This window comes from Herpailurus yagouaroundi, unplaced genomic scaffold, assembly GCF_014898765.1.
Source record: "Herpailurus yagouaroundi ecotype Mexico unplaced genomic scaffold, PumYag 140, whole genome shotgun sequence".
Classification (NCBI taxonomy): Eukaryota; Metazoa; Chordata; class Mammalia; order Carnivora; family Felidae; genus Herpailurus; species Herpailurus yagouaroundi.
The window spans coordinates 83,642,270-83,661,742 of NW_024412395.1; the positions used below are offsets into that span (position 1 = coordinate 83,642,270).

At 40.5% G+C, this 19,473-nt stretch overlaps 1 protein-coding gene across 1 annotated transcript in view; it reads left to right on the top strand.

Moving 5' to 3' along the window:
- PARD3B (par-3 family cell polarity regulator beta) overlaps positions 1-19,473 on the top strand; it is a 1,026,938-nt gene that overhangs the window by 437,030 nt on the left and 570,435 nt on the right. The window contains exons 9-11 of the mRNA XM_040474679.1: positions 1,611-1,743; positions 1,831-1,939; positions 3,304-3,432. Coding sequence (XP_040330613.1) covers positions 1,611-1,743; positions 1,831-1,939; positions 3,304-3,432 — 371 coding nt within the window. The remainder of the gene's footprint in view (positions 1-1,610; positions 1,744-1,830; positions 1,940-3,303; positions 3,433-19,473) is intronic.

Sequence of the window (19,473 nt, forward strand, 5' to 3'; positions counted from 1 at the left end):
GTATACATACACGTGTATGTATACATATACGTGTATGTATACATATACATAGACATGTATATACACACACATTATATACCATAATCAAGGGTGAAAAGTAGCTGAGTGAATTTTTTATGTTCTTATTAAGATTACAAATAAGATCATTCCCTATGGTCACTTCTGTTCAACACTGTACTGGAGGTTTTAACATAGTAAGGCAAGAAGGAAAAGTGTAACAATAAATGAAATAATTTTTTTTTGGTTTAAGGAAGGTTTTTCAGTTCCTAGTTTACTGAAAGCTTTTGGCGTGAATAAATGTTAAGTTTTACCAAACATTTTTTTTCGGTATTCTTTGAGGTAATTAAATGTTTTTCTCCTTTCATCTATTAATATTGTGAGTTGTGTTAATTATTCAAATTTAAATATATATATATATATATACACACACACACACGTGTGTGTGTGTGTTTATATATATAGAGAGAGAGAGCGTGCACTAGGTTCAATTTGTTAATATTTTCTTTAGGACTTTTTGTATCTATGCTCTTGAGTGAGGCTGTCCTATCATTTCTATTCTTGAATTCTCACTAGCTTGGTGGAAAATTTTTGATCGGGGTAGAGATGGGATTAGTTTTGAGGTTTGGCTCTAATGTAGAGCATAAGTAGAAGCGTAAAGGAATATCGTCCTCTTTCATACAGAGGCAAATATCTCATTCATAGATTGGATGCGCTACAGAGAATTCTTGGTTACCATATGGTCCACAAGATTCCTTCCAATCCTAAAGTGTGATGGTTCTAGATCTTATTATCTCTGCCATCATCATTTACTTCATTGCTAGAAAAGTTAAGGAAGGATAGGGGATGAAAGGAAAGATGGATGTTGCCCTGTTAAGTGGAAGTATATTTCAAACTATGACACGGTCTTAAGAATGATTGTTAAAAAACGTTTTCTTAGAATCTCCATGGTTCCGTATTTCCGAAAATCAGTTCATGAAGCATTTTCTTCTAGTCTCGGCAACTTCTATCGAACGTGCAAAGAAACTTTAAAACCGAGTTTTGAACTTTGAACATGTTCTTTTTCAATCTCACCTGATGATAATGCCAAGTACACCAAATCTTTTCTATCCACTGGAGATGAGAACATTTTCCCTGTGATGTTTAAACTTAATTCCAGAGTCCCAATCCCGCCGATAATCATTCTCCTTTCCCCTGTACATTAAAGTGGTGCCCTTAATTGCTATAATATTCACAAGGAGACCATTGGAACTGGAGTGCTCTCAGTTGAAGAATAGTACTGTAGGTGATAAAGATAAGTGGTATTGAGAACTACCCAATTTACTTCGGTGAACTCAATCTTTCTTAGGAGGCAAGTGGTACATGATACATTTACCTGAACTTTTAGAGTGATAAGGAAAATGTTTGGCATGCATTCAGGACCACAGAAACTTTAAAGGTTTATCTCCATGGAATAGTGTTCAGAAAAATAGTCTATTTACTTATAGGATACAAGGGCAGTATAAATTTCAAGTTCTTTCAGTCTGACAGCAGAATGGTTACCAATGAGAAATAGAAGTGTTACCAGAGTCAAAGTACGCTCCTCTTTTCTCTTGTTCCTTTTGCCTTTATAGAAAAATTGTGCATCTGTGGGGGTAAACTAGGGAAGGCGACTCTACTAGTGCTGAAGCTTTTACTGAAACGTGATCATCTAAATCACTGTCTGGAGCAGATGCCACATGATGGAGAAGTTCTGGACAGCACAATGTTAACAATGAGCCCTTTCCCGTCCTAATGGGACCAGTGCTACATGGCTTGATTTGCTCCGTTAGGCTTGTTAAATTACGTTTTCAGTGTGGCCATGGCCTTGTGTTTTATGCTGAGTGGGCCTGCTCAGGTGTCCTATATAAAACCTGTTGCTGATATTTATGGAGTGCCTGTAGTGGTTGGGGGACTAGATAAGGTTTCTGCTGGTAGCTCACGTTAGAGAAGTAATGTTTTCTTCTTTGTTTTGATTTTTATTAGAGTTCCCCAGAAAATTCACGTTTGTTAAATTACATACCATATCATATATGCCTGAATATATGACACGGTCAAATACAAGGTGACCCCCATATTCCCAGTGAGGATATGAAAACTTTTAAGGAAATAGGTAAACTAGCCAAACGTCTACTTAAGTTTATTTATTAACTTAATTAAACATACATTTTTATGATTGCATCTGTAAAATTTATTAGTGATACTAATACCTTGCTACAATAGGAACTTTTTTTGGCTCCTCCACTGGTTTCCTTAATACAGCATCCTTACTTCCATTCAAACTGTTTGAGGGACCTGCCTTGAATCTTTGTATGATATCATCAATCTAAATTTTATTCCAAGTCACTGTACACAATGTTAGGGATGTTAGAGGTTTCTTTTTTTTTGTTTGTTTTTGTTTTGGTCCTATAGACATAAGTGTGTGATTTTACACTTTATTGCTTTTTACAGTGATATTTAAATGCTTGCTCGGAAGCATATCTAGTACTTATGACTGTGGGATCAAACCCCAACAATACCAATTCTGTGTTACATTTCTTTTGTTGCTGATTTATAGTTATTAGTGTCTGAAGAGGCTAAACCACCATATCTTGGTGGCTGAATACCATAGTTCATTTCCACACAAAGTCCGCTGCAGGTCTGAGCGGTTCTCCAGAGCAACAGTCTCCATGGGGTCACTCAGTGATCCCCAGTGCCAGGCACCATCATCTGTAGTGGTCCTCTCTGGAATGCCTGGCCATCCTGTTTGGTGCATCGGGGGGGATAGCTCTGGGTTGTCTCACACAGGCATCTAAAAACTGACTCAGAGGTGGTACGTTCGCTTCAGCTGTTCTCCCATTGGTTACAACTCATCAATGAAAGTGTCAGTGGGCTAATGCATTCCTCCCCTGTATTAGGGAGAAAAGGACTGATTGCAGGGCAAACCCCATGAGGTTGTACAACACCACCCAAGACTTACATAGCTTGATGATTGTTTTAGGCTGATGTGGACATTGTTAAAATAGTTGAGAGTGACCCCAAGATGTGAGAAGCTTTTTAGTCTTGAGGACTGCACTAGGAAGATGCTCTCCCCTAATGTCTCGTATACAGTATTGAACAGAGAAAAATTGGAAATATATTAAAATTTAATTGGGCTCCTTTATAGATCAGATTCCCCAAGAAATATCAAGGAAGTCTCCCTGAACAAAAATATATTTACTGCAACCCCTAGTATAAGTAGCTACTACGAACATTCATATTACTCATGTGAGTAGTTCAAAAACCAAACGCCCATCAATTCCCTTAAAGCTTGTCAATAGTCATGAAGTGAACAGCGTTTACAAGGTGAAAGTGTACGTTCCTAGCTTACCAACCAAACAAGTCATAAACAGTCCTAGCCTTCTCTCGAGAAGTCCTGTTCCTGCCCTCTTGCAGACTGTACGCTACATTTAAAGAATAAATCTACAGCCTTAAAAATATATATATATAGTCTGGCTCTGACATTTCAGACAGGCCACGTCATTGAATGGTCGGTCCCCAGGCTGAACTTTCCAGCTCTGTGCCCTTAATAATCTTTGTCCATTGAGAGTTGTTGACCTTAAAAGAAAGAGCCGGGGCACCTGGGTGGCTCAGTCGGTTGAGTGTCCGACTCTTGATTTCAGCTCAGGTCACGATCTCAGTGTCGTGGGATTGAGCCCCATGTCGGGCTCCATGCTGAGCACAGAGCCTGCTTAGGATATTCTCTCTTCCTCTACCCCTCTCCCCTGCTTAAGTTCACAAGCTGTCTGTCTCTTTAAAACAAACAAACAAGGCAACTATTTTACCCTCAAAATGAGTTTATTCAGGAATAGCAGAGAATTGCCAGTCAGGACAAGCAAACCATGGTGAACCACAGGCAAATATGGAGAACAGGGGGTGAGGGGGTTGCTTTTACAGGGCAACGGAAAAAGCTGGAAGGATCTTTTATGGCTTCTTATTGGCTAAGTGTGGCAATTTCTCATTGGCAGGCTGTTGCTGGGCAAGGGGGTATTCTTCCTTCCTCCTGCTGAGGTATGTAAAGTAAGGAGCTTCCTGTTAGGGAACTGAAGTCCTGCTGCTCCTGGTGGCTGGCAGTGCATGAGAGCTCCCACTTCAGGGCCTCTTAATTCCAGGGTAATGAGGTTTCCTTTATTTATTTTCACAAAGTTCAAGTCAAATTCCTTTCGATGGGCAGATTATTTTTCTGTTGATGCAGAAAAATGAGAAATTACCACAAAGTTGGTAGCTTAAAACAGTAGAAATTTATTGTTTTATAGTTTCAGAATTTTACTGGGCTAACATTAAGGGGTTGGCAGGACTGAGTTCCTTTCCGGAAACTCTAGGGGAGAATCTGTTTTCTTGCCTTTCCAGCTTATAAATGTCAGCTGCATTTCCTGGCTCCCGGTCCCTTTTCATCCTCAAAGCCAACAGTGGCCCATTGAGTCTCTCTCATGCTTTATCACTCTTGTCGCTGACTTTTTCTCCTTCCCTCTTCCACATTTAAAGGCCCCTCGGACCCACCCAAATAATCTGGGTTAATCTTGTTGTCTTAAAGCTAGCAGATTAGCAGTGTTAGTTCCATCTGGTACCTTAATTTCCCCTTGTGTCTAATGCAACATATTCACAGGTTCCAGGGATTAGGACATGGACATCTTGGGACAGGTGATGGGTCATTACACTCCCACCACAGTGAATTACGAGGCCTTTGTTATCTAGTACCTGTTGCTTCTCTGACCTCAGGCCCTACTACTTTCCCATAGGCTCCCACCTGCCGGTTTCACTGGCTTTGCCCTTTAATACAAATGCCTGATATGCTCCCCTCTTGGGGCTTCACCCAGATGGATTCACTCCCCCAGAGATCTACATAGCTACCTACCTCACTTCCTTCAGACCTTTGCTCAAAAATTACCTTCTCAGTAGTCTGTCATGACCACTCTGTCCCGCCTGTGCTATGCTCTTTTGTTTTCAATAGCACTTAGCCACACCTAACATTGAAACATTGTAAGCAAGTTAATTTTGCTTGTTGTCTATAATGTAAGTAAGCTCTTGGAGACCCTGAATCTCTACTGTTTTTTTTTTCTTTTGTTATGACCCCAGAGCCTAGAATAGTGCCTGCCCCAAAGTAGCATATTTATGGAATGCATTAATTCGTTTTGTTGTTTGTTTCTTTCATCTCTATTGAGGTAGTTAGTATACAAAAGTTGCATATATTTGATGTATACGTTTTGATGAATTTGGACATATGAATACACGTATAATACCATCGCTACAATCAAGGTAATAAACATACTCATCACCCCCAAAAGATTTATTATGTCTTCTTGCTTTTTAGTTTGTTTTTTTTTTTAATTCTGTGGTGAGAATACTTAACATGCCATCTTACACTCTTAAGTTTTTCAACGTACAATTCAGTATCGTTAACTGTAGACACTGTGTTCTTTACAATGTATTCATCGTTGTAACTTTATACCCATTGAACATGGATTCCCCCTTTTTCTCTCCCTACCACTATTCTATTTTCTGCTTCTGTGAGTTTGACTACTTTAATGTTTTTTCATGAATGTAATAATTTATGTGCATCTGATTTTCCCCATAGCCTCCATGAAGGGGCCATGATGTGGCTTGCTTTGGATCTTCCATGGTGTCTAGCTTGGGAACTGCATTATTAGAGACCCTTGGAATGCGTCAAGGTGAATTACCAAAATAGAGTCCTGGGTGGGAGGCGCGAAGAAGCCCTTCTCATTTTATTAGTTTAGACTGGATTTCAGAAACAGAGTTAAGGAGAGTTTCAGGCAATTTCATAGTGTAATTCAGGAGATGGGCTAGGTTAGCGAGGTATTGGGAGACTGTATTCTTATTAAAATTTGGGGTATCACTAAATTGCTTCTTGAAATTACCCCCTCTAGGTCCTCAGCCCTGAGGGCTCTTTTGTTCTTGTCTCATGGAGGGAGCTATGGAAGAGAATATTTAATCATTCAGTGCATTGTCAGTGTGGATGATGAGAAATATCCTGTATATTCTAGCCTATGCTCCTGCTTCTGAAGCAGTTCTTTTCCCTCTGAGTAAATGAATTGAGGAGTGAAGATTTAGAAGACCAGGTGTTATTTTTTTTTTAAAAATAAGGTTTTGTTATAAAAATAAATGAAATCTATATTTTATCATTTCAGTTCAGGCCCTAAGCATGCACAGTAGTTACCTTTCATGAAATGTTCTTGCAATAATGCTATTTCACTGGGCTTTGTAATGAAGCTTTGATTTGCATCGCTATCCTGAGAACTTTCTGACAATGCTAAGGCAATATTATGAAGGCAGAAGGAAATGAAATGAAATGATGGTAATGCGTGTCCATTGTGAAAAATGTTAAGTTGCCAAGGCAATGTCATATCGATAATATTTTCATAAATTAAATTAAGATACATATGGCAAATAAATATTGCATTTCTCTTTATTATCACTTCAAATACGTGAGGATAACTATTAGGATTAAAACCAGAAATTAGACCTAAAGCATTGCAGCCGAAATGAGAGATGTGCTATTCATCCGTTCGACCTGATGTGCTCTCAGGATTCCTGTCACGTTTATTTCAGGCTTTCAGTCTCTCGCCCTCCGTATCCTCAAGCAGCCTCTCCGCTGGGCTCCTCTGCTTCCTGAAGAACGATCTCTGTTGAGACTTAGTGGGAGAGTCTGGATCATTCCATGAAGGCTCACGTGCACACGGCACAACCCCCGCTCTGGTTTAAGCTCTCTTCTTTTAATAGTCAAGCTCGTTTTACTTTTTCCTCCTTCCTTCCTTCCTTCCTTTTTCTCTTTCTTGAGGGGGTATTTATTTTTCCATGCTTCATAGAATCATTGGTTAAACCCGCCTGCCTGGAAACATTCAATTGTATTGGCTCACTAAAATCAAGTTTTCAAAGATGGGAGAGAGCACCTCACTCTTCTCTGTCTCCCTGTGGAATGGGAGCAGGTGATATCTATTTTACAGGCTGTCCCGGAGAACACGGGTGACCATGTGAAGAGCTTGGCACAGAGGCAGGAGCCAGTAGTGAAAAGCAGTATTTCACTTGGACTGAAGGATCTGGGTTCAAATTCTACACCTGCAAATCCGTTGTTAAAAAACTAATAGGTAATATTGAGCTGGTATCTGCTCATTGTAGGAGAATCTAAAAGTGCAATATTGGCAATCAAAGGGAAGAAATTAGAAATTACTATAATCCCACTGCTCACAACTAAGCATAAGTGCAGCATTTCATTTTAGTTTTTACTGTTTCATTTATTTTTGAGAGAGTGAGAGGAGGGGCAGAGAGAGAGGGGGAGGGGCAGACAGAGAGGGGGGACGGAGCGTCTGAAGAGGGCTCCATGTTGACAGCAGCAGCAAGCCAGCGTGGGACTCGAACTCAAAAATGGTGAGATCATGACCCGAGCCTAAGTCAGACGCTCAAACCAACTGAACCCCCCAGGCTCCCCATAAGTGCAACATTTTAACACTTTGGTGTAGACACTTTTAAATTCTAGTTTTTAATAGATGTGGGATCATAACACATGTGTTTTCTTGGTAGTATACTCCCCCACCCCTGGTAAACATATTCCAAGAGGACTCTTTCAGCATCAGTTTATTTCTTCTACAAAAATTTTGGGAATAGCTGGCCACGAACATTCCTGTATTGAGCACCTCACAGTATAATATTATGTCAAATAAATAATTTATGGTAAATGGTATCACTTTGTTATTTTAATTACAATGCATATTCCAAGTACCTCTGTTTCTTTCAAGTTACGTCAAAGTTGAACTTACCACACAATATAAAAATACGGTGTCATGTAGATCTGTTTAAATTTGCTTCATGTTAATAAATTCATTCAGTAAATATTTGTGTGCTTTCTGTACGCCAGGCACCACATTTTATGTCACTTCATGTTTTCAAAGTTTATTTCTTTCTTCTCAATCTCTAATTTATCATGATTGGTCATAATGTAACGTGGACGGTAGTATTTATTCCCAAGGTTTCGCAGGTACTTGATTCTTGATTGTAACAGTTCTGTGACCTCTGTAGAAGCTGTGTCATCTTGGAAAAATCCCCCAACCTCTCTGCTACAAAGAATAATCGTCTCTAAACAGGGACTAACTTTTACATGTATCACAGTGTTATCTTCTGACCTGTATTATTTCTAGCGAGTCTTAAATTGATTTACTTGAGAGAGACTTTGTTTTGCCCTGTTTTATACTTAACGGATTGTTAGCTTACATACCTCTCTTTTATCTCAGTTTATTTAGTCTAGAGATAGATAAAGCTGACTTCTATTTATTATTCAGCATCAGAAAATACAAGAGTAGAACAATCAAGTGGAAGACAAAGGGGAGGAAATGGGCTTTTCAAAAATACATTTCCAAACATATTAATAGTAATGTCAAATGTCACTGGACTTGACACCAGAGAAGTGCCCATTTTTTTAAAGAAAAAGAGCAGATTTGTTCTGGAGATGGTGAGGAACAATTCACCACTTTGAAACTATGCTCACAGAAGAGGAAGCCTAGAAGCATTCTCACCAGAAGAGCTGGTTTTCATGTGAATGGTTTCCCCCCTTCAGTGAAGAAAGGCCCTTTACACCCATAAAACATCCATTCATACTCAGTTTAGCGGATGAAAATGCAACAAGCTGGAAATGGAAGATTTTACGTGTTACTCTGATTGCCACCAAGTTTGAAAACAAAAAACACCGAAGGTCTTCAGTGTCATGAGAGTGTCTTCTAGACTTTGTTGAAACACTTCAAACGTGTTTTTAAAACAAGTGCTATATTCCTGGTACATACAAGAGGAGGTACATTTTTATCATCCTTCACATCCTACCTTATCCCGTGTCGTACTTTTAACCTAATATCTGCCTTCGTCACACATGTGAATATCACCTTTCTCTCCTTTTTGCTGGCTTTGTATCTGTTAAGTTAGTCCTTTTTATCTTATTTAAAAAAAAAAAAAACTGTCAATGAAAATGTCCAAAGCTTAAGAGTACTCTCTCAAAACTTCTGTAAGAAAAAATAGTCCCTCGTGCTGATTCTTATTCTCTAGACAACTATTGATAATTCTTTGGGTTGTTTCTTCTAGTTTCTTCTAGATAGAAAGCTTATACCCTTTTTGATATTTTTGAACCGGAGACATTGCCTTTGCCTTCCTAATTAGGTAAGAGGAGGAGTTAAACTCTCTTATACCAAACACCCTCAGCTTTCTCCCCCTGTCATTTAAAAAAATAATTATAATGAAATCTGGGTACAATCTCTGCTTTGTACTTACATTATTCTTTTATCGCTGTGTATATACACACATATATGTATATATACATTTACACACATATATATTTACATACCTGCAATATGTGTGTGTATACTATAGGGTATGTAATGCATTATGACCACGTTTCCTTCATTACATGATTTTTCTAGAGCTAAGTCATGAATACATATTAATAACAATTTTAATTAAAAATTTCCATGGGGTGCCTGGGTGGCTCAATCGGTTAAGCAGCCAACTTCGGCTCAGGTCATAATCTCACGGTTTGTGGGTTCAAGCCCCATGTCAGGCTCTGTGTTGACAGCTCAGAGCCTGCAGTCTGCTTCGGATTCTGTGTTTCCCTCTCTTTCTGCTCACATTCCCTCCCCTGCTCACATTCAGTCTCAGTCTCTCTCTGTCTCTCTCTCAAAAATCAATGAACACTTAAAAAACTTAAATTCCTAACAGAAATATAAAATTGCCCATGGTATGGCCAAGCTTGTCAGTCTACCAGTTTGTTTATTCTTTTTTTTTCCAAGCGGCAGCAGGGGGGAGGGGAGCAAAGAAAGAGGGAGACATAAAATCCAAAGCAGGCTCCAGGCTCTGAGCTGTCAGCGCAGAGTCTGACGCAGGGCTCGAACCCACCAGCTGTGAGATCATGACCTGAGCCGAAGTCGAATGCCCAACCGGCTGAGCCACCCAGGTACCCCACTTTATTCTTGAAGTCATTCCTGTCAGCATCCTCCTTGGATCCTGTTCATTCAGCCTGCATGGTTTCTCTCGAGGTCCACTCACAGCTGCAACACATAGGACCCCTTCGCCTTTCTCCTGGGTTGGGTCCCCTCTTTAAGTCCATGTTGCCTCTTTTTTGGTTTATTCCCTTATTTTCATAAGGTGCACCTTTCAGTAGTTTTCTAAGAGAAATCGGGTGAGAGCAAACATGTTTTGAAAGAACTTATTTCTAAAACATGCCTTCATTCTACCATCATACTTGATTTGTAGTCTGCCTACATTTATAACTCTAGGCTGGAAATCTTTCCCTTCTGAAATTTGGAGCCATCGCTTTTTCTAGCCCTCAATTTTGCTTTAGAGAAATGTGGTGCCATTCATATTCTAGATCCTATGTATACATTTTTTTTTTCCTTTTGCAAAACTTGTAGGATCCTCTGTTTACCTCTAGTGTTCTGAAAATGTAGTGATCCGCAGTATCACGTCTATGTGTTTTCGGTGAACTGGGCCCTCAGTAGGACTTTTTCATCTGGAAATTCAGCTACCTCAATCCTGGAAACCTGTCTTGTGTTCTTTATTTGACAGCTAATGCATCTTTCTATTTTCTCTATATTTTTCTTCCTGAAATTCTATATTAGCTGGAGGTTAAACATCCTAGGTCTTTATGTTTTCTCTCCTATTTTCCATTTCTGTGTCTGTCTTGTACTACTTTTTGGATGATTTTTTCAAATTTATCTTCCAGCATTTTTGTATGTATGTATGTATGTATGTATGTATGTATGTATGTATGTTTCTATTTATCTAAATCCCAGTATAGCTGACATACAGTGTTTTATTAGTTTCAAGTGCACACTCTAGTGATTTGACGGTTCTGTGCATTATGCAGTGCTCATGCACTCTTAATCCCCATCACCTGTTTCATCCAACTCCCTACCCACCTCCTCTCTGGTAACTACCAGTTTGTTCTCTATAGTTAAGAATCTGTTTCTTGGATTGTCTCTCTTTTTTCCTTCTTTCACTTGTTTTGTTTCTTGAATTTCACATATGTGAAACCAGATGGTATTTCTCTTTCTCTGACTTACTTCACTTAACATTATACCCTCTAGATACACACATGTTGTTGCAAATGGCAAAGTTTCATTCTTATGGCTGGGTAATATTCCATTGTATATACCACATCTTCTTCTTTTTTTAAGTTCATTCATCTATTTTGAGAGAGAGAGAGTGCACATGAGTGGGGGAGGGGCAGAGAGAAAGGGAGAGAGAGAATCCAAGCAGGCTCTGCACTGACTCAGGGCTTGAACTCATGAACTGTGAGATCATGACCTGAACCGAAATCAAAAGTTGGATGCTTGACTGACTGAGGCACCCAGGTGCCCTTTTGTAAAAATTTTTTAATGTTTACTTATTTTTGAGACACAGAGTGCGAGCAGGGGAGGGGCAGAGAGAGAGAGGGAGACACAGAATCCAAAGCGGGCTCCAATCTCTGAGCTGTCAGCACAGAGCCTGACACGGGGCTCAAACTCACGAGCTGTGAGATCGTGACAGAGTCGGATGCTTAACCAACTGAGCCACCCAAAGCACCCCTCTTTTTCTTTTTTTAAAGTAGCATGGAGCCCAACACAGGGCTTGAACTCATGACCCTGAGATGAACACCTGAGCTGAGATCAAGAGCTGGACACTTAACCTACATCTTCTTTATCCATCTATCAATGGACCCTTGGGTTGCTTCTATAATTGTACTTATTTATTTTTTATTTCCACCATTGTGCTCTTCCTTTCTTTGAGCGTTCTTGTTTCTTGAATACTCCTTTTTGTACCCTGCTATTTTTAACGTTAAGTTTTGACTGGTTCAGAGAATTCACTCTTAGGTTCAGTTACAGGACTGTACTCACGTGGTTGTTGCCTGTCCTTCACCACTAGGGTGTGTCTGTAAGTCTGCTTAGGGCATAACGACTAAATTTCCCCACAATGAGTGATTTCAGAGAGAAAGTAACTGAGCATGCCTCCACAACAGAGTGCCGTTTTCAAACCCAGTCCTAGAAATGACATACCAATGTTTTGGCCATATTTTATTCATCACATGGGCTGATCCTATGCAGGAAGTGTATAGGAAGGGCCTACGGTGTAGGAAAGGACTACAATACTATGGATTCAGGAAGCAGGGATTATTGGGGCCATCATGGAGGCAGGCTGCTATGAATCTCTTCTCAATTTCCTCCAGGCTCCTTGCCTAGAGCCTTAGGTCTGGATGGCAGTGTTTTGGAAACCTGGCTTGAGAAGAGAGGAGGGGATCTCACTATCTGCTATTCAGACTTTCACTTACTTCCTTGGTTTTCAGTACAGAGCCTCACACCCGCCCTCACATCCTGCCCCCTTCCCCCCCCGCACCCCCCTCCCCCAATTCCTGGCATCTCACGTTGTAGATCCTCTTTGGTCATCCTCTCCAGAGAATGCAACTCCAATGTGTGCAAAGATAAGAGAAGGGGACAGTCTCTGGAGCATGAGACTGATGGAAGGAAATAGGACAAGACCTAACTGAGCATTTTATTTGTTTTCTATCCATCATGCCGCTGTCAGCCCCACACTGGCTTTCAGAGATACCTGGTTTCCCCAGTTCCTGAGCTTTCCAAGGTTTTTACAGCTTCACTTGGCTTTCTTGGTCTGAAGTATCTTAGACGTCAGCTTTCTCCCATCTGGTAAGATAATCACTTACATCTCCGCCTCGCATCTTCCAGTGTTGTGTTGGCATCACTCACCTCCTGCTCTCATTTCTCCCCAGTTTTGTCTCTGTAGCCTTAATCTTTTTTTACTGTTTCACTGTCTTTGAGATAAGGTTTTAAGGTAGATCAATTATTATATTTAGCCTAATATGTATTTCTATTTTTTCTGCTTGTATAATAGCAATATACACCTTGATAACTAGTGTCTTCTATAAAGTTTACTTTTAGAGGAAGAATTCAAAATGTTAACAACCAATCAGCTTTTCCTGCCCAAAGCTGCTGACGTGCAAACAGAATGGATTTTGTTTTCCGTGCCTCCCTTGATTTTTGGCTGCTTTATAATGTAGGTTTACAAGGAAAGAAGAGTAGGTGACAATGGTCAGTAGTAGAATGTTTGGAGAATAAGCTCAGAATTCTGAGGATTTGGGATTTATCTTAGACTATTCTTTAAGGTGCCAATCATAGAAAAACGCTTGATAGCCTGACACATGCAACCACATTAAAGAGAAAGTTTTAACTGCACATATAACTTAAGCATAGCTGTATTTATCTTGTTTTCAGTGTTTAAACCTGCCTGTTGTTCCTTTCTGTGTTGGGATCATGGAAAGAAAGCCATAAACAAGTTGGAAGTATTTATTACAGCACTTCAAGGTGAAACCACTAAAGTCATTCCACAGATAATTTATTACACTGCTAGATATCAGACACAGGAGAAACTATCTTGAACTCCCAAATGAAAGTGCTTCCAAAATGCTCCATTTAAAAAAATATTATATTTAAAATATTTAAAAGTTAGTACCTTTGACTTGTCTAGCATAAGCAGAAGAATAGGATATATTTAAGAGTTTCAATTTTTGGCTAATGGACCTAAAGTCTAGGTAGTATGTTGAGTCTTGCTCACATACTGTCTTCACCAAGGCAGGCCGGGCCCCTGCCTCTCCCTTCTTGATTCCAACATGAGTTTAGAACCAAATGTGCTTTCCCTTGGCCAGACGGCAGCTTGCCATCAGAGACCTCCCCAGGCAGGCACGAAGCTGTTATCCCAGGGTCGTTTGTATTACTTGTACTTCTAATGCCAATTCTTATTTACTTTCTGTGGTCTTCTTGTGTTCATCTATCTTCTTTTGGTATTCATAATTTATAACCGTAGTTTAATTATTCAGAATAGTTATTTTTAGGCACTTGAGCTTTTTTTCTTGGACGGTTCTGTGTATACATGTCATTATCCCCAAGACTGCTTAATTTCCAGCATAGAGGATCTGTTCCTTGCTCCTTTGTGCATCCCGTGGTGTGGTGGCAGGCTTTCTCAACCTCGGCACTCGCTACTGACAGTTTAGACCGGATGATTCTTTATACTGAAGAGGCTGTTTCCTGGGCATTGTACATTGTTGAGCAGGGTCTCTGGCCTCTCCCCACTAGATACCAGGGGCACCCCCATACTTACCCCCACGTTAGCGACAACCAAAATATCTCCAGTCATTGTCAAATGTCCCTTATTGGGGGTGGGGAAAGGCCATCCCACCGGTAGAGTGGAACACACTTTGGGAAAAGACCTGAGATTAGTTGCCTAACACTGGAGGTAGAGACAGGATGGGTTGAGAAGATTCAGAAATGTAATCTTGCTGCAAGACTCAGAAATGGATAAAAACTGAGGGAGCAAAAAGATAAAAGTTCCCAACTACTTCTCAAGAGGTGACTGACAGTGCCATGAACTGGCATCCGCAGGTCTGTGGTCAGTGCCACAGGTTGAAAACTATTTTAAATTAGCAACAGCCAAGGTCCCACCTGGGGCCAGGGGGCAGCATGCCCTGTACTGTCACGGTAGAGGTTCCACGGTGGATGGAAGTAAACAGCGGAAACATTTAGGCAGTTTCGGAACCAAGGTGTCACCCTACTGTGAAATCTGTAAACACAGAGGCCATCTCATCTACCTGTTTATCATTCCATACTTGTCTACGTGTCTAGAATTCACCTTGTCAACAGCCTCACTTCATGCCGCGCTATCTAAATGGTCCTGCAAACCAACTTCACTCCTAAAATTTGGAGACTTTTTAAGGAAGCCTTCCCATATTCATACTGGCATGCTGCTACGTTAAATTAAATGAAAATCAGAGTTGAGCCATACGCTAAATAAAAATAAAAATAGCTCCATTTGCATGCTGTCCCTAATATCAGCCTGATTTCTCATGTCCTTTTCAAATAAGCCTGCAAAACCCAGAAATTTCCTGACAGCTGGACTTCAACCACAGCTGTTTTAACCTCTCTGCAGGTGCAAGTAGATTTCTGTCATTCTTCGTTTGTGATTCTGATGTCTGACTGTCACAGGTACAGTGACTGAAGTCCGCAGGGTAGAACTACCTTCTTATCTGGAGTTCTCAGGTGCAGAGCATGAAGGGATAGTTGCAACAAAAGGAGTTATATCGAATTCACAACTGGGATGCCCCAGTTTGCAGGCTGAAGGGGAAGTGCCTAAGTAATGTTATTCATCAACATTTACTTCCAGGCTTTGGAAAAAATTGTTTCTGTAAGGATATTTTGTATGAATTTCCTTTTTTTTTTTAGTTTGCTTATTCATTTTGAGAGAGAGTGCAAGAGCATGAGCAAGCAAGCAGGGGAGGGGTAGAGAGAGACAGAGGGAGGGAATCCCAAGCAGGCTCCACACTGTCAGCACAGAGTCTGACGCAGGGTGTGGTCCCACAAACATGAGATCGTGACCTGAGCTGAGATCAAGAGTCAGATGCTTAACCAACTGAGCCATCCACGTGCCCCTTTGCATGCATTTCTTATCTAGTCTTGAACGTTTGGCCCCACCAAAGGTGCCCACAACCATCTTGAAAATTAAAAATCACTCATTCAACAGATATTTTTTTAAATATTTTTTTTAACATTTATTTATTTTTGAGACAGAGAGAGACAGAGCATGAACAGGGGAGGGGCAGAAAGAGAGGGAGACACAGAATCTGAAACAGGCTCCAGGCTCTGAGCTGTCAGCACAGAGCCCGATGCGGGGCTCGAACTCACGGACCGTGAGATCATGACCTGAGCCGAAGTCAGACGCTTAACCGACCAAGCCACCCAGGCGCCCCTCAACAGATATTTATTAAGCATCTCTCTGCCAAGCATTCGCGTTTGCCATAGAGAATACAACGAGCAGCAGGGCAGACATAGCCCCTGCTCTCATCCAGCTGCTAGTCTAGGGGGAGTGGCAGACAATTAAAAGCATGCACCTGCAAATTCTGAGAACCCGATTCAGAGAGCCCAAGAAGTTTAAGTTGAGTAATGTTTTAGACAGAAGGAATGTTCCTGTCTTAGGGCCTTTATGTATGTAGGCCTGTGTTGAAGGTTTTAGAGGTCAAATTCTTTGTGTCCCATGAACAGTTAGTGGTGTATATATATATTTTTTTTATTTTAACACCTCACATTAACTGACATGTTTGCACGTCCTTCTCTTCGGCAAAATGCACACAGTTCCTGGAAGATACAGATTGGGTCTTATTCGTGGTATGACTCAGTCTTGAGCTTCAGAATTCAATAATAAGAGATATTAAATTGAATAACATTGAGGAAGTGAAGGAGTGAATGGCCAAAATGAAGGACTCAATTAACAAATTTGAGGATGCAGTAAAGGGTGTTGGGATATGCTTTGTCCTCTGCTTCCATACTTTCTCACTCTAGATGTTGGGGACCTCTTCCAATGCAGTAGAGTTTCTTACCTAGTATTAAACATTTGGCCCTGTTTGACTTTGGGATACTCAGAATGCAGCTCAATGTGTGGCACGTAGCCATTTGGTAAATAAGAGGTGAATGAATGAATGAAAGAATGGGTTTACTTTTTCAGTTGTGAGCCTTATTATCTAAGCCTTCTTGCTCATCTCTGAAACCCAGAGTTTTGTCCACCTGGCCAGAGCATCTCTATACTGAGTCCCCCCACTCCCAACAAATGCACTTAAATTAATTTCTCTGGAAATGAAAAATTAGAAAAATCAGTTTTCTCTCTAAATTTAATGTCTCAAAACTGTCTCTTTCTCTTCCTAGGCCAAACCACCATTGACTCTCCAGCACAACTACAGTGACCTCTTTTATCTCTGTATAATCCATTCTCTGCAGAGCAGCTTAGATTATCTTTTAAAATAGAACATGCAAATATAAAAAATGTAGAATTTAAAATATTATCTAAATCAGATCATGTAACTGAGAACTCTGATGGCTGAGAACTGTAATGGCCTCCTCTGGCACATAGGATGAAATTCAAACCCTTTCCCACATGCCAGACCTACCTATGCTGAGCCCTGCCTACCTCTGTGGGCTCATCCCATTCCCGTTTACCATCTTGTTTTTCATGCTACAGCTACACTGGTCTCCATACATGTTGAACATGTACCCAACTTCCACTCCCCAGATGAGGATCTTGTTTGGAGCAAGGACCCAGAAACTACTAGAAACATGAATGGTTGTGTAGTCTACTGATTTTCAGATGTTGTCTAACCTGTGGAACCATTTCTTTCCAAGAAATTATTATGCGAACTCCAACATATAAAAGGAATGAATGTACCAGTGTTAGTCTGACTCACATGGGAATAAGAAGCTCAGGAACCACTGGTGGGTGCCAAAGCTTCTTCTGGAAACTTAGGATTCCATGCATTATGGAATTGCAAGGCACCAATCTAGTCCCATGGTTCCTGCCTGTCTTTATTTGTTCTGTATTTATTGTCTCCGTCTTCTCTGAACTTGGACCACTGTCATTATGGGCACGCGGAATGTGCTTCCTCTCTAGCTCCTGTCTAACTGAACTCCTGACTCTCGCTTCTTGGTTACCTTCTTACATGGCCAAACACACTACTCTTGAAAAATTAAAACAATCTAAGTGGGAAAATGAAATGGGTGTCTAAAAGTTAAAGAAAGCACACACGAGTAATTTGCAAATAATTCTCATTGGTATCATAAGACTCTAGAAGCAAGAATTTCGTAGGGGTTAGAGAGGTACAGGAATAATTCACCGAGTTATTGGGATATAAAATGAGAATTAAAAGATAGTAAGGAATAAAAAGTAATGATACAGACAGTTTCCTGTATATTATAGTGGGAGCAAAAGCTTAAAGGGAGTGAGAAAGTTATGGTGATTAAGAGGGACCCTGTATCAACGTCACTTACATCAGGCCATAGACTTGAAAGTATTTGGTATCACATTGTAAAATGCATTGAGTGCCACACTGTGGAGACAGATCCGAGGCTATGAATGAATGGGGGCCATGAAAGTATGCACAGTAGTTGAAGGAATAGTAACCTAATAGTTAAATGCATTGAATAAATACTGCATTTCAGGCACTATACCTATCACTTTAGGTGAATTTCTTATCTTCACAATTCTTTTTTTTTTTTTAATGTTTCTTATTTGTTTTTGAGAGAGAAAGAGGGAGAATGTGCATGCCTGCATGCAAGTGGAGGAGGGGCAGAGAGAGAGGGAGAGACAGAGAATCCCAGGCAGGCTCTTTGCTGTCAGCACAGAGCCTGGATACAGGGCTTGCACCCGGGAACTGTTAGATTATGACCTGAGCCAAAATTAAGAGTCAGATGCTTAAGCAACTAAGCCATGCAGGTGCCCCTATCTTCACAGTTCTTGTAGATAAATTCCATCATTATTTCCTTTTATATATGAGGAAACAGTTTTTGACATGTTATGCTACTTGCTCAAAGTCCTACAGATTTCACAAGTGTGGCAAACAGCATTTGATTCTGTGTCTTTCTCTTAACTTGCATGCTAAACGAAACCAGAAAGGGAAAACCACCTGGGCATTTTTACATAATCAAAGTCAAGAAGTGGAGAGGACCTAACTAAGACATATTATTTCAGGTTGATCACAAAACACACTGTCTGGAATTGCCTGTTCTAAATATAATTGAACCAAGGGTGGGGGTTAGTAGAAATGGAAGAGAGATATTCAAGAGACATTAACCTTATTGTGGCATAGAGTAGATATGGAAGTCCTTTGATCGCTATAAAATTCTGTATAAATGGGCCCCTCTGCTTTTAGGGTCCACACACACAATTTTATTTTTCCAAAGGTGAGCAGGTTCCAAGGGCCAAAACCCATGGATGATGGATATGTGAACCTTACAACACTTGATCACTTCACTACAGAGGAAATATCTGTCTCGGGAACTGGGCTTGGTAACCTGCTCAGGAAAGTCTACTCAGGAGACCAAATCATAGGGCACAAGGTTCCTTGGTGCAAGAAGAATGAAAAAAAAAAAGGGAATTGATTATTCATAAGGGATATTTCCATTAAACTTGGACAGCCTGTGAATTACCCTTTTCTGCTAGAAGGTTTTTCTGTCTAAATATCCATGATTATATGTCGAGAAGCAGAGCGTTCTGTTCTCAGAGCTGTGCCAGGATTCTGTGAATTTTTCCTCCTTAACCCCTGCCATCTCCCACTCCCCCATTTTCCTATTTAGAAGTTGTTTCTGGAAACCACCATGGTCTAGAAGAAGGAGCACAGACTGAGGAACTAGAGCAGGGTTCAACTCCAGCTCTGCCACATTATGTACCTTCTCTGGTCTTGGGATTTTTCTCTCCAACAGGGTAACCACATATACCTTTGCACGGTTTGTCAGTGGGATGCAAAGCCCAGAAAGGAGAGCCTGGCCAGATATGTAGTGTGAATTCAAGGCAGCTAAGCCGGTTCCCTAGTATTGGGAGCCGGTTGTCCCTAGTGAACAAAAATAGTTCACTCAATATATATAT